Source organism: Psammomys obesus, unplaced genomic scaffold, assembly GCF_907164565.1.
Source record: "Psammomys obesus unplaced genomic scaffold, mPsaObe1.curated_primary_1811, whole genome shotgun sequence".
In the NCBI taxonomy this organism is placed as follows: Eukaryota; Metazoa; Chordata; class Mammalia; order Rodentia; family Muridae; genus Psammomys; species Psammomys obesus.
In genome coordinates this window covers 307,944-321,769 of record NW_026585609.1, presented here as the reverse complement: position 1 = coordinate 321,769, position 13,826 = coordinate 307,944, and the positions used below count along the sequence as shown (strand labels likewise).

At 39.7% G+C, this 13,826-nt stretch overlaps 1 protein-coding gene across 1 annotated transcript in view; it reads left to right on the top strand.

Annotated features, from left to right (window-relative positions):
• The first annotated feature begins 1,034 nt into the window (after window positions 1–1,034).
• Window positions 1,035–13,826, top strand: part of Slco1c1 (solute carrier organic anion transporter family member 1C1) — a 42,232-nt gene continuing 29,440 nt past the window's right edge. Inside the window, exons 1-4 of the mRNA XM_055611588.1 lie at window positions 1,035–1,342; window positions 5,462–5,614; window positions 7,037–7,178; window positions 13,314–13,446. Coding sequence (XP_055467563.1) covers window positions 5,486–5,614; window positions 7,037–7,178; window positions 13,314–13,446 — 404 coding nt within the window. The 5' untranslated portion in view covers window positions 1,035–1,342; window positions 5,462–5,485. The remainder of the gene's footprint in view (window positions 1,343–5,461; window positions 5,615–7,036; window positions 7,179–13,313; window positions 13,447–13,826) is intronic.

Below are 13,826 nucleotides of genomic sequence, written 5' to 3'. Positions count from 1 at the left end.
CTCACAACTCTTTGTAACTCCAGTTCCAGGGCATCCAGTACCTTCTGGACTAGGCAGGTACAACATGCATGTGGTACACATAAACTCAGAAAAGCACACACACGCATACACACATACACATAAAAATAATTTTTAAAAGAGATGATTACTAATTTTGGCCACCATGGAAACTGGAGCTACATCTGTAACAAAGATGTTACTCATTTAGGGCTTTCATTTATAGTGAGCATGACATAATTTAATCCTTGGAATATCCCTGGAAATCTCATTCTGAAGAAAAAATATATAGCTCCATAGCAGAACATGCTTGAGATTATGTGGCCTGCCCAGAGTCACAGCCCTTGAAGAATCCTCCTGGCAAATTTACTCACTGGTTGAAACAAAATGTAAACTAATTAATATTGTACAAAGCCTTCTAGCATTAGTCTCTTGGAAAAAGAATTGGTTTGAATTGTGCAATTTCTCAGAGCAAAGCCTCTCTTTCCTTAGGTTTAAGTAGCATAAGCAACTGAATGCCAAAAATTCAATTGCTATTTTGTCAAATTTCAAGACTTGTAGGGTGTGTGGATGGAAGCTATTGATTTTTGGCTTTGAGAGTAAACTCCCTCTGGAGGAATCCTGCAGAGCTTTGATCCTAACCTGAAAGTATTCCTGCAGATTCTAGAATTGCAATGGTAAAGGAAACAATGTAGGGAATTAATCCAAGAATTTTTTTTTTTTTTTTTTTTAATAATAGCAAACAAATAAATATAACACAAGGCTGGCCCCTTGATGTCCCTAAAGATTGGCTGGCTGGGCGACTGCTTGGAAGAAGAGGGGGAGGGGTGTCTTTGTTACAAACTTCCTTCCCGGCCCTTCCTTCTGCTTCCTCACCCCCATACCCCCTGTGGAGCTGTGTTTTCAGCAAGTAAAAATCACAAATGGTCTTTTCTTTGCTTTTTTTCCTCTTTCTTCTACAAACAAAGCTTTATCACGTGTGGTCTTAAACTTGTTGCAAATTGCAAAGAAATGGCTCAAAGGCTCCAGCTCTTTCCGTGCCCTGGGAGCTGAGATGCGGGGCAGTGCCCTTGCCAGGGTGCCCAATTCCCTGCAGACTGCCAGAAAAAAGGAGGCCAACTGGAAAGGCAAAAGAGAAAGATTGCCTGGGGACGAGACCAGACCCTTGGTCTTTTCTTTCCTCTAATCTATTCTGGCTGTGCCCACCAGCTCTCTTGACTTGCCAGAACAACTCAGAACTGCTGTGTGCTGCTGCCTCAGTTTCCTCTTTTAGGCTGTGCCTTGTGATCCAACCCTTTGCTGAACATTCTGAGAGGAACTAGCCAGCTTTGACCTCTACCTCCAGGTATGACTTGGTCTTTTTATTTCTACTTACATACATTTTATATAATTATATATATTATATATATTCATTAACTTTTAATTGTGTGAGTATTTTGCTTTGCTTTCCCAAGAGACATGTTGATAATTTGAAATGGATTTCTGCAAGACTTTAGTTTATCTATGAGACTTCAGTAAAAGGCAATTGGTTCCCTTGTTAGCTGGGTGAAATAGGAGAGAAGTCTAGTTAAAGAACCCAGGTAAACTCAGATCTGCTTTCACATTTGGGCTCTGATGCGTATTAGCTGTGAAGCCTCTGTCATATTTCTTAACAGCTGTGAACCAAAGCATTTTATAAGTAGAGATGATGATATTAAAGTTCTGGGGTTACTTTGAAGAATATATATGCATATATTAATTTAAATGATTATAATTTTAAATTAAAATATTAATTTAAATAATTTAAGTACATATGCATATATTACCCTGAAGAAAGGTGGTATTTATGATATGTGAATTTGATAATAAAGTCATTTGTAGTTAGGGGTGGGAGCTCAGAATTCTATTTAAGACACATTACTCCTCAGCAAAAAACAGTTTATTTTTTTAAGTCCCCTTGGAGAGAAGAATCTCAGAATCAGAACACCTGGCTGGTGCAGAGGTGTTTGAGAAGGACGGCTACCTCTCTGACCTTCTCTATGACAGCCCATACAGGTGGCCTGCATCTCCATCAGTGGTCCAGAGGACAGGTCCTGTGTGTATCCGTGTGCCTCAACTCTTCCCACCTCGGCCACCTGTACTCCTTTAAAGACTAGATTCTCAAACCAGCCCACATAAACAGAGAATTCAACTTAAAAACAAAACAAAACAAAACAAAACACAAAAACCAAAAAACAACCTACCAGCTTGGCTGGTTTGTCCTTAACCTAGGACATTGGATGAAAACTTTGCCATCTGCCTTTTTATTATTTATTTTTATATTTTGAAAAAATCTACTCAGACCACAAGATAAAAGATATGTAAAATATATGTCCCTCTGAACTGTGCTCTGGGCCTGCTGTACACAGGCAGATGAAGAGAAGGGAACTTGGACTGTGGAAGGGTTTCCATTCATGCCATCAAATCTTTCTCCCCATCCTTTCCAAGCACTGAGAAGCTCACAGTGCCCACAAGCTGGAGCCTCCTTGGAACATATTGCAGTCATGCTGATTTACATATTAGCAACCAAGATGCAGTTCAGTTCCAGCAAAACGTAGTGTCGAGTTTTTAAGAGTGGTTCTTTGCCATATCACATCAACTGAGATCAGGATATCTGTCTATTGTCTCACCACCAGATCACAGAATGATTGTCAGTACCTCCAAGTACAAGAAGATATCACACTGAAACATCCCACATTTTTGAATTACTTTCGGCATCTGTAGTCAAGCCATTTTGCTCATTTAAGGGAAGATTTAGTTCAAGTGATGTATGTTATTATTGAACATTTACTGGCATGTTCTAGTCAACAACTTTAAAATCATGTCTAATTGAAATAGCGTGTCAATAGTTCCTTAGTAAAAGTCATCTTTAATTATTTAATTTTTTGTAAAGGATCACACTTTGAATTATAAATTTACTATTATTCCTTTTGTGTTTTAAAAATCTTTCTGGCTTATATGTCTTTATATAGTGATATTTTTAGGTTTCTAATATTATAATATTTCTGTGTAAAAATGCATGCTTATAGAAAACCTAGAAAATATGTGTAGACTTAACAGTAAAAACTTGTCTGCAATGTCATTCACTGAAGTTGCTAGAACTCTGTTTCTCTGCATGGAAGTTCATTTTTTATGATAGTGTTTGTCCCACTGTTTAAAACAAAATCATTCCTTCTCTGATTTCCATAACTATATTTACTTCTTTGCCTTACCTTTTAGTGTCTTCTAAGATCTTATTGTGAGACAGCCTCTTAATGTGTTGGCTGTTTAGATCATTTGGCTGCTTGGATATTTCTCATTTGGAGCATTAACTCTGTCTAGGCATGCTACTTAAGTTGCTGGGTAGACTTGTTGGAAAGAGACCTACAACCTACCCTGCGCAGCAGAAGCACGTGTTTCCCGAATAGCATTTTGACTGGTCTCATAAAGCATTATTTTGGAAAAACCAGTTTTAGTAATTTAGTATTTGCTTATCATTGGTATCACAGACTGTTAACAGTGTTTCTTAGAGTTCTGATTTTATTCTGCTACTGTTGTTTTATTATTTTTACTGTTGTTTTTTTTTTTTTTTAAATCAGAAATGGATGTTGACTATCAACTGCTGTTATTAATCAATTGTTCCTTTTTTTTCAGAATAATCACAATTAAAAGTGTTGAATTGACTTTGGTGGTATTTGGGGGGAGTTTATAATCTATAGGTTTGTTCTGAAGTTTCTCTTTTTATGCTGTCCTCAAGAAATTTTATAATGAAGGCCACTTTAGTTGTATGAAATAAATAGCGTCAACCAAATGTAGTGGTACACGCCTGTGATCTCAGCATTCAGGGAAGCAGAGGCAGGCCAATCTCTGTGAGTGTGAGACATGCCTGATCTATAAAGCAAGTACAGAACAACCCAGGCTACACCCTGTCTCAGGGGTTTGGTTTTAAAAGTGTTTTGCTCTTCTCATTCTGTTTTTCTTTTCTAGCGTATGTCAATACAAGTACTATTTCCTGGAAAGTTATTCATTTCATCAACATTTTATAACTATCTATCTATCTTATGCATAATCTTTGTTAATATTTTATTCATATTTCATCTTTGATCAAGACTAATATATTTTTTAAAGATTTTATTCATTTATTTTATGCATATCAGTGCTCTATCTGCATGTGCACCTGCAGGCCAGAAGAGGGCAGTAGAAAAGGTATAGATGGTTGTGAGCCACCTTGTGGTTGCTGGGAATTGAACTCAGGATCTCTGGAAGAGCAGATAATCAGATAATCTATATCTTACAGTATTTTTAAAAAGCCCCTTCTCTCCCTCCTAAGTTCTACCTATTTCCCATAAAATAAAGACATCTACTCCATTTCTAAATTATTTGGGTCATCTGCTTGTTACTTTTGTATTTCAAAATGGCATACTCCTTATTTTTTTTCCACTTTGAAACACTATCTGTGAGGCCAAATGATGAAAGTTTAATCAGCCCAGAAGAATTGCCTAACAAAGCTAAGTTCATGTATACATAAGCAGAACAATCCTAGGTTCTACCACATGCATGACATTTTACTCCAGATATTATTTCTGCAGTTCGTGGAATAAGGGTTGGGAGACCTCGTGTACAAGCTGGGCACCTTGTAACCAATAGGGACAGCCATGCTGTTTTAATTTTTGAATCCTGTGGCATGCCTTAGATTATCAGACAAACTCTGGCTCGTGTAGAAGAAAGTGTAGCACAGGATGTGTAAATATTAATGTGAACAGGGAGAAGTAGGGTCAGACTGCACGAAACTGTTATGAGTTTGATCCGTAGGTAGAGAGAGGGGAGGGTGTGAGTTAAGCTTGGGAAGGCTTTTCCTTTCTCTAGGGCAAACGGCAGCCTGTACTTTCATCTGAATTCAATGTAGGCCTCCAACATTTATCGTTCACATTCCTTCCCCATTAGTCAAATGGTGCACAAGTTGGAGCTCTTCCCCTTTCCTTCATGTTAAGCCTTGCTTGGGTGCCACTGGAATGCTAAGGTACTTTGGGGATCTGTGATGGTGTCAGCCTCTGCTATTCATTGAAGTCTTGGAAGCCTTAATTCTAATGAATCAATATTCAAGAGGTTGGATTCCTCTTCCCCTTCCTGCTCGCTCCCAGTTTAATCTGGCAAGACCACAAAGTCAGCAAAATTCTGCCTCGTTATTTATTCCAAAGGCAACACTGAAATTTATTCTTTGCAATAATGAGGCTCAAAGTGAAGAGATTGAAAAAGAATGCTGGCTGCAGGCTCTCAATGGCAAGATTCGTTAATCAAATATCCTGTCTGAGTTTAATTGAGAAATGTTGCCAACGTACCATGGTAAGAAGATAGTGACACTTTAAATTACACCTACAGAACTGTAGTCTCCTGTGAAACGGAAACGTCTTTAAATAATGTGGATCCGAATTAAATTGTTGTTTCCTTTTAAAATCAACTCTGACAGGCTGGGATAAGAAACATTTTCATAATGGACACCTCATCCAAAGAAAACTCCCATTTGTTCCACAAAAATTCAGCTCAACCTGACAGAAGGCCGTCCTTTAAAGTGGAGTATCCGTCCACAGAGGAAGCACGGCCGTGCTGCGGTGGACTCAAGGTAGAGGGGTTGGCTGTCCTTCACATGCTTGACTTTCCTTCCAGAGAAAATGAAGCTGGAGGAGGAAATTGCTTTCTTTTTGAAAAGAGACGCTTTACTGCAAATTACTAAGTTACCACTCTCCAGGCAGTGAAATCATTTTTGCTTGCCGTGCAGGCTAGATGAATTTTTTTTTTTTTTTGGCCCCTTTGAAAGCTCTTCCTAGACAAACAGAGGGGAGACATAGAAGCAGACATTTATTAAAGCGCCGCCCTGTCCCATATATTGTACTAAGCACACCCATACTATTTTCCTTTCGTGAAAGGAAATTTGGCTTTTCTTATTACATGGAAAAGAACTGTGTCTATATGATGCAAACCTCTCTTCTTTATAGCAAAACAATAATCATGGAACAAAATAATGTTGTATTTTAATATATGTGAAATATATTATGTGTAATATATTATGTGTAATATATTATGTGTAATATATTATGTGTAATATATTATGTGTAATATATTATGTGTAATATATTATGTGTAATATATTATGTGTAATATATTATGTGTAATATATTTCACATATATTACATGCGTACTGCTTTTCACGTATAATCAAAACATGCCTATTAAAAATATAACCCAAGGACTATTCATGGAGATAACCTAGAACCCTGACAATGCAGCCACTTCTGATGAGAACTGATAGACTAAGATCAGAAAGAAGGAGAGGAGGACCTCCCCTATCAGTGGACTTGGGGAGGGGCATGCATGCAGAAAGGGAGGGGGAGGGTGGGATCGGGAGGGGAGGAGGGAGGGGCTTATGGGGGGATACAAAATGAATAAAGTGTAATTAATAAAAGTTAAATAAAAAATTAAAAAAATATAACTATATGCTGAAGAACCACTGAAAATTTAAGGACAAATTTAACAAGTATGAACCTAAGGTCTCAAAAAAACAACCAAAGAAAAAAACAGACTGAGGGTCTCAATACAGAATGTCCCCTGCTCGTGAATGGGCTGCGATTTCATAATAGGCAAGGTGGGACTTGTCAGAAGGTCAGAAGGTGGCACGTGGCTTATTATTTTCACTTCCTTTACTTCCTTACCCATCAATGGCTCTTTCCTTGTCTCTCACCATTATTCCCAGAGCTTTAAAGGACTCCCTTTAATGTCCTTTGTGGAGGGGTAGGCCAGAGATGGAACCCTGCATGTATTTTACATGAAAATCAGCATACATTTCAGTTGCCAAGTAACTTAGAGGGGTTGTTTTTGGGGAGGGAGAGGGATTCTTCATGGTTATGAGGCTGATTAGAGCTGCTGCCATGCTTGAATCAAACTGTCAAAGGTAACACACTGGCTGTTTCACTGAGCTGTGTTTCCTTAGCAGCTTCTAAGCTATGACAAGCTGGTGAGACTACCTGAACTTTTTTGTGTTTTCCAGGTGTTCCTGGGTGCCCTGTCTTTTGTTTACTTTGCCAAGGCATTGGCAGAGGGCTATCTGAAGAGCACCATCACTCAGATAGAGAGAAGGTTCGATATCCCTTCCTCTCTGGTGGGAATAATTGATGGTAGTTTTGAAATCGGTAGGTATTAGAGAAGCTGGCCTTTCCCTTTAAGCCCAGGGTCTTTCTCCTGAGCCTGCTCAATGCCATCCTCCATTGTCTGCTGAGATCCAACCTGTAAAATTTTGTTTGTGTAAATCTGCTGGGACCTTATGCTACAATAAAGGAAGTCTATTCTCTCAGAGTGCAGGCAACCTATAACAAATTCCCTGCCCCCAGTATTCCTTACTGGATGCCCCAGAGGATTCAGTTACCCATCAGAGGGGAGACTTTCCTTAGCAGAAGGTGAGGTGCTGATTGATGTTTTGGGTTGTAGCCTGTGGGAGGCAGCCCTTGGAGGAATGAGAATATAGGAGCAATCAAAGCGGCTCTGCAAAAATGTAGCCCAAATATTTCAGAAGTATGCACTTAATGTAGTTTTCTACACTGTGAAGAAGAGAAAGAGCATTCTATTAGCAGGAACACAAGAGCAGAACGGACTGTAAAACCTCTATGCTCATGGATTCCTGTTTTGGCAATTGCTATAGACTCCCTCTTCAAAGAGTGATTTTAATCACTGATTTGAAAGTGTAGGAAAGAGTGTGGTTCCAGTTGGTCTGCTCCCTGACTTAATAAAAATGAGAACCATTTAATGCTCTTTCAGAGTAAATAAAATAATCCCCTCAGTGGTCATGGTTGTCATTTGGGACAAATAAAATTGCAGGGAAATCTCTTAGCTGCTTTAATGTCAGTTTTACCTGGAGTGAGAGAAATATTAAAGTCTTCAACTTTTTTTTAAACTTGCTATTTTGATTTTATTTGTGACTTGGGATGTCACAGAGAAAGTGATACCAATGAACATATAAACTTCTCTGGCTGTTGCAAAAACCACAGCTCTCACTTCAAAAAGGATAAAAGGTGGTTTCTTTTGGAGACACCTTGCCCAGAAACCCAGACTAGACTACCCCAAATACTGTGTTCTAATGTGCTAACCATTTCATGAAGATTTTACCGTTTAAGAACAAATGAAGCCATAAATTAAGCTGCTTTCCAACATGTTGGTGGAAATACAGAGCAAAGTGTAAGAAACCTTTTCTGTTGGGCTCAGAGGCCATCTGATAAACATACTAGCTTTTCAGCAGGTGAAAGGTGTGTTTGTCCATTCAAAGGGACTTACCTAGAGGAAAGATGTCAGGTCAGAGATGGGTGATAAATGGCTATGAAGGGCGTTAAGATTGCCTGAGATAATTTGGTTCTGAGCCCATAAAATTCCACCCACAGGGGATCAGCTTTTGTAGGTGGAGCATTCCTACAGATTTGTTCACAGAGGTTCTGGAATGAGTATCTATCACACCTAAGTGGCCATTCTGTCCACAGGGAATTGTTAAAAGTGTAGGCACTAATTCTGCATGGACTGGGCCCAAGCTTCTATTCATTTTTGTTTTAGATTCCTTCCTTCCTTCCTTCCTTCCTTCCTTCCTTCCTTCCTTCCTTCCTTCCTTCCTCTCTCTCTTTTTCTTGCTTGATTTTCTTTCCTTCTTTTCTTTCTTATTTATTTAGTCTGTGTGTCTTCATGTGCATACACAAGTATTCCAGGGCCAGAGGCTATGAATGTTGTTGGTCAATAACCTCACATACATCAAGGCCATCAAGGCATACACAAATTGTCTTAGTTGGAGTTTTATTGCTGTGAAGAGACACCATGACTACAAAACTCTTATAAAGGAAAACACTTAATTGGGGCTGGCTTATAGTTCAGAGGTTTAGTCCATTATCACCATGGTGGGAAGCATGGAGGCACACAGACAGACATGGTGCTGGAGAAGCAGCTGAGAGTTCTACATCTGGATTCACAGGAAGCAGGAAGAGACAGTAACACATTGGCCAGGCTTGGAATTCTGAGATGTCAAATCAAAGCCCTGCCCAGGTGACACACATCCTCTAACAAGACCACCCTTACTCCAACAAGGCCACATCTTCTAATAGTGCGACTATGGGCTTATGGGAGCCATGTTCATTTACACCACCACACCAATCATACCAGTGCCTTATGTCACTATGTGACTCCTTTGAGGGACCTCAAGAGTTGATGCCTGCTTTACTGATGGTCTTGAATTGAAGGACCATAGAAGGGTGATGTCAGGTGACAGTCTGCATCATGGGAAGAATGGCCTATTGGTAGGAATCTGATGCCTACTGAAAGAAGCTGACTTCCATCATGGAAGTTCGTATGATGATACAAATGAGATAGCAAGCACGTTTAATTTTCTCACTCTTGATTTCTATGTAGGAATACCTTAGTGCTGGATATGCTTAGAAATTATGTGGTATAATCTTTCTCTTGGAGTTCCTTGATATACAAGTCAGAAATAGGTCCAAAAGATAGCCAGTGCCAACATCAGGTCTCTACATACACCCCCCCCCCCCACACACACATACTCCCAAACCTATATATAATAAAATGTATAATACATATAGTAATATATACATTCAACAATTTGGTTGAGGTTCTTTTAATTTCAGCTGGTTGTCCTTGGAAACTCTAGCATTTTCCAAATAGGAAATCACATGACTGAAACAGAAGACATTTTTATTTATTTATTTTTTTTAAATTCCTAAATGTGCCAATATTTTTTCTTTTCTTACTCAGTTGGCCTTGGGACTATGTTGAATTGAACTAGTGTTAATATACATCCCTTCTTTTCTGACTTAATGCTACACATTTTAAGTTTCACTATTCATCAATTGATCTGTTGCATGTTTTAATTTTAATTAGTTAAGTTATTATTAATAATTATTAATTTGTTTTGCATGGTTTTTAGTAAGCATACTTTAAAAGTTTAGTTACTCAGAACATTTTCTTGTTTCTGTTCTTCATTGTTTGAGATTTTGAGACACAGTTCCTCACCCCGTGGCCCTGGCTGACATTGAACTCACTATGTAAAGCCGTTTGGCCTCAGACTCACAGAAATCCATCTGCCTTTGCCTCTGCCTCCATAGTGCTGGAACTGAGCGTGAGCACCACCGCACTAGGCTCAGTTTTTGTTATGGGTCAGTGGCTGGCTGCACTGATTCACACTATTTCTTCTATTCTGCAGAAATTTTTCTTCCCCCTGTTACATTGTGGTTTACTTACCAGATTTCTTCTCAGCCCATATGCTCACACTCTGGAATCCGCTGTAGTGGCCGGCTGCATTGATTATTCCTCTTGCTTATAGGATCTTTCCCTCCGAATTCACAACTGTACTTCTCTGATTGCCATTTCTTACACTGTCCTTGTTCAGTTTTCATTTCTGGTGCATGAGATGACTTCGATTGTTTACCTTTCTAAGATGTGACATTTTGGATGTGTGTACACAAAAAGAAAAAAAAATGGAGTGGTATGTTCAAGTTTGGCGAAACGTTTATTAAACTCCCAGGACCTCTTTTTATTTTATTTTAATTTTTTTTTATCAAGTACTCATGTGAGGTATGGAAGAATTTTTGTATCCAGTCTGTCATGTTTATGTGTGTGTGTGTGTTCACCTGCACATCTGTGTGGTGTGTAAGCACATGTGTGCACAGAAGTGCTGCCGGTGTGGAAGCTGGAGGCAGGCTTCCAGCATCTTCCCTTATCGCTGTGCACGTTGTCTTTTGAGACACTGCACCTGGTGCGCAGCATTGCAGCTAGGCCAGCTGGCCTGAAAGCCTTTGGAATCTGTCAGTTTCCACACTTCCTCCCGTGAGCCCCATGTGAGGTTACAGGCACCAGCCTCATGCCAGCTTTTATGTTGGTGTTGAGGATCTGAACACAGCCAGCACTTTGCCCCTGTGCCCTCTTCCCAGAGGCTGTAGGCTTTAAATCTCCACATATTGCCATGTATCTCTTTTCTGGGAACTCAGAAAGGTTGTTACTGTAGCAAGTACTGAAAATCTAAACTTCTGGAGATGGGACTGTGGTGAAATGGGGTTTTCATTAATGTAACAAAGAAACAGCCTTCTAATCCCAGTAGTTCATTTTTGAGAGTTTGGTGGAAGGCACTTGGTGCAACAAAAAGATTTCTATAAAAAAGATAATCAAGAGAGCAGACATGGGCTAAGATTATCAATCCTCGTTTAGAAAGACAGATGGGATGCACATTGAACATATGACAGGAGTCTACTGAGCGCATTTGAAAGACTCTAACTAGCAGTGTTTTCAAAGCAAAGACTCATGACCAAACCTTTGGTCATGAGTACAGGGAATCATAAGAAAGAAGGGGAGTTAGTCTGATGAGGAAAGGATAGGAGCTCCACAAGGACCAAATATATCTGGGCACAGGGTCTTTTCTGAGACTGACATGCAACCAAGGACCATGTATGAATGTAACCTAGAACCTCTGCTCAGATGTAGCCTGTGGTAGCTCAGTAACCAATTGGCTTCCCATAGTGAGCGGAACAAGGACTATTTCTAACAGGAACTCAATGACTGGCTCTTTGGCCTCCCCACCCCCCAAGGGAGGAGCAGTCCTGTTAGGCCACAGAGGAGAGCTTTGCAGCCAATCCTGAAGATACCTGATAAAACAGGATCAGATGAATGGGGAGGAGGTCCCCCCTATCAGTGCACTTGGCAAGGGGCATGGTGGAGATGAGGGAGGGAGGGAGGGACTGGGAGGGAATGAGGGATCAGGACACGGCTGGGATACAGAGTTAATAAAATGTAACTGATAAGAAAAAAATAAAATAAAAAAAATGTAAGCTGGCTCTAGAAACAGAAAGACGCAATCAGTGCCTTACACTAGTTAAATGCCAAATGGATAGTCTCACGCTTAATTTTTTTTAATACTCAAATTTTAAAGAGCTGAAATCTTCCAAGAGTCAAACACACAGACTTCATTTTCAAGCTACTTTTCCCACGTCCTAATGATTATCCTTTAGGCTGTAAAATTCACCAGTCATTTTCCAGTTGACTAACACGGTGTTCGAACAGTAGTGAATCAGATGATTGCTTGCAGACAGAAACATGCTTCTGCTGTAACCCTGGAAATACCAAGGACAGCGTCAGGGCCAGGCCACCTATCAGCAGCCAGAGTCAGCTATGGGGAAGTGTTTGCTTTTGTATCTAGACGGGAGTTCCTGCAAAGGAGACTTCCCAAATGATTACAGCTAAACGGTGGAAGGTGGAAGGTCCTTCAGATGTGCTCCCCTAACCTGGGTTTTTCATGGGGTGTTGCCATCATGATCCACACCACTGTATTTGAGTTTACTTTGCAAATGCAGACTCCTTAACTGGATCCCGTTCAAGGCACCAAGAACTGCATGTACTGAGAATGTTACATTTTTAATAGGTTTGTATCTTTCTTTGAAGCTTCTCCTAGGGATTCTTTTATGAAACAAAGCCTGAGAAATCTTCCCTTAAAATATGTTGAATCATAGGGCTCAGGAGATAGCTCATTCAGTGAAGTCCTGTAAACAAAGAGCTGAGTTTGATGCCTAGATACATATTAAACAACAGCAACAAAAATTCAGACAAGATATTGGACCTCTTCTTTTTGTCCCAGAAAAGATAGATGGAGACAGGTTACAGTAGAGATAGAACCTCCAGCCTATCTTAAGTCAGAAAGTGTAAGTGAATGAAGAAACTAAGAAACTTTGCTGCAAGATCACCAAGAAAAATTTAAAATACCAACTAAAAGAAGCTTTGTATAATTTAGATTTATTTTCACACTTTAATTATGTGTATATGTGTGTAGGTATGTGCACAGGAATGCAGTTGTCCTTGGAGGTCAAATGAGGGCGTCAGCTCCCCTGCAGCCAGGATAGAAGCAGCAGTGAGTCATCGAAAGGTGCTCAGAACCAAACTGCATCCTCTGTAAGAACAGTATCCTCTCTCCACCAACAAGTCACCTCTCCAGTCATCTGTCTATAATTTAATTTACTGACAAAATTCTTTTAAAGGAACAAGTGATCAGTTCAGGGAAAACAAAGTGGGATGGAAATAGTAATTGAAATATTTTGACAAAAAAGATGAGGTGGCTAACGTCATGAATCTGAAGATAATTTCAGCAGCTTTTTCAGCTCTCAGGGAAGAAAGCCACATGATGGGAAGGATGACCGTGTGGTTCCCGTAGCGGGAAGCTCAGTGTGTGTTTGTCTTATGCTGTTGAGTGTTTCTAGGCTCCCTAACCTGACCATGAATGCTTTTACTTGCCCCTAAAGGGAATCTCCTGGTAATAACATTTGTTAGCTACTTTGGCGCCAAACTTCACAGGCCAAAAATCATAGGAGCTGGATGCCTGGTCATGGGATTCGGAACTATGCTCATCGCAATGCCTCACTTCTTCATGGAAAAGTAAGTTGAAAGCATCCATCTTTACCTGAACTTTTCCAGCAATGGCTGATCTCCTCCTCCTGTCTTAAAAATTATAATTTTGTCTTGTTCTCTAAGGGAGGTATCTTGCTAGGATGCTCTCTCTGGTCAGATATTCAACTTACTAGATAGCCAAAGATAATCTTAAATTCACAGCCTCTGTGCCTCAGCCTCCTAGTGCTGAGGTTATAGCCATTTGTTTAGTGTGTGTGTGTGTGTGTGTGTGTGTGTGTGGTTTGGGCTGCATGTATATCTGTGCACCTTTTGTGTGCAATGTCAGTGCTGGTTTGGTTCGGCAAATCTGATTTTAAAAATAAATAAATAAATAAATAAATAAATAAATAAATAAATAAATAAATAAA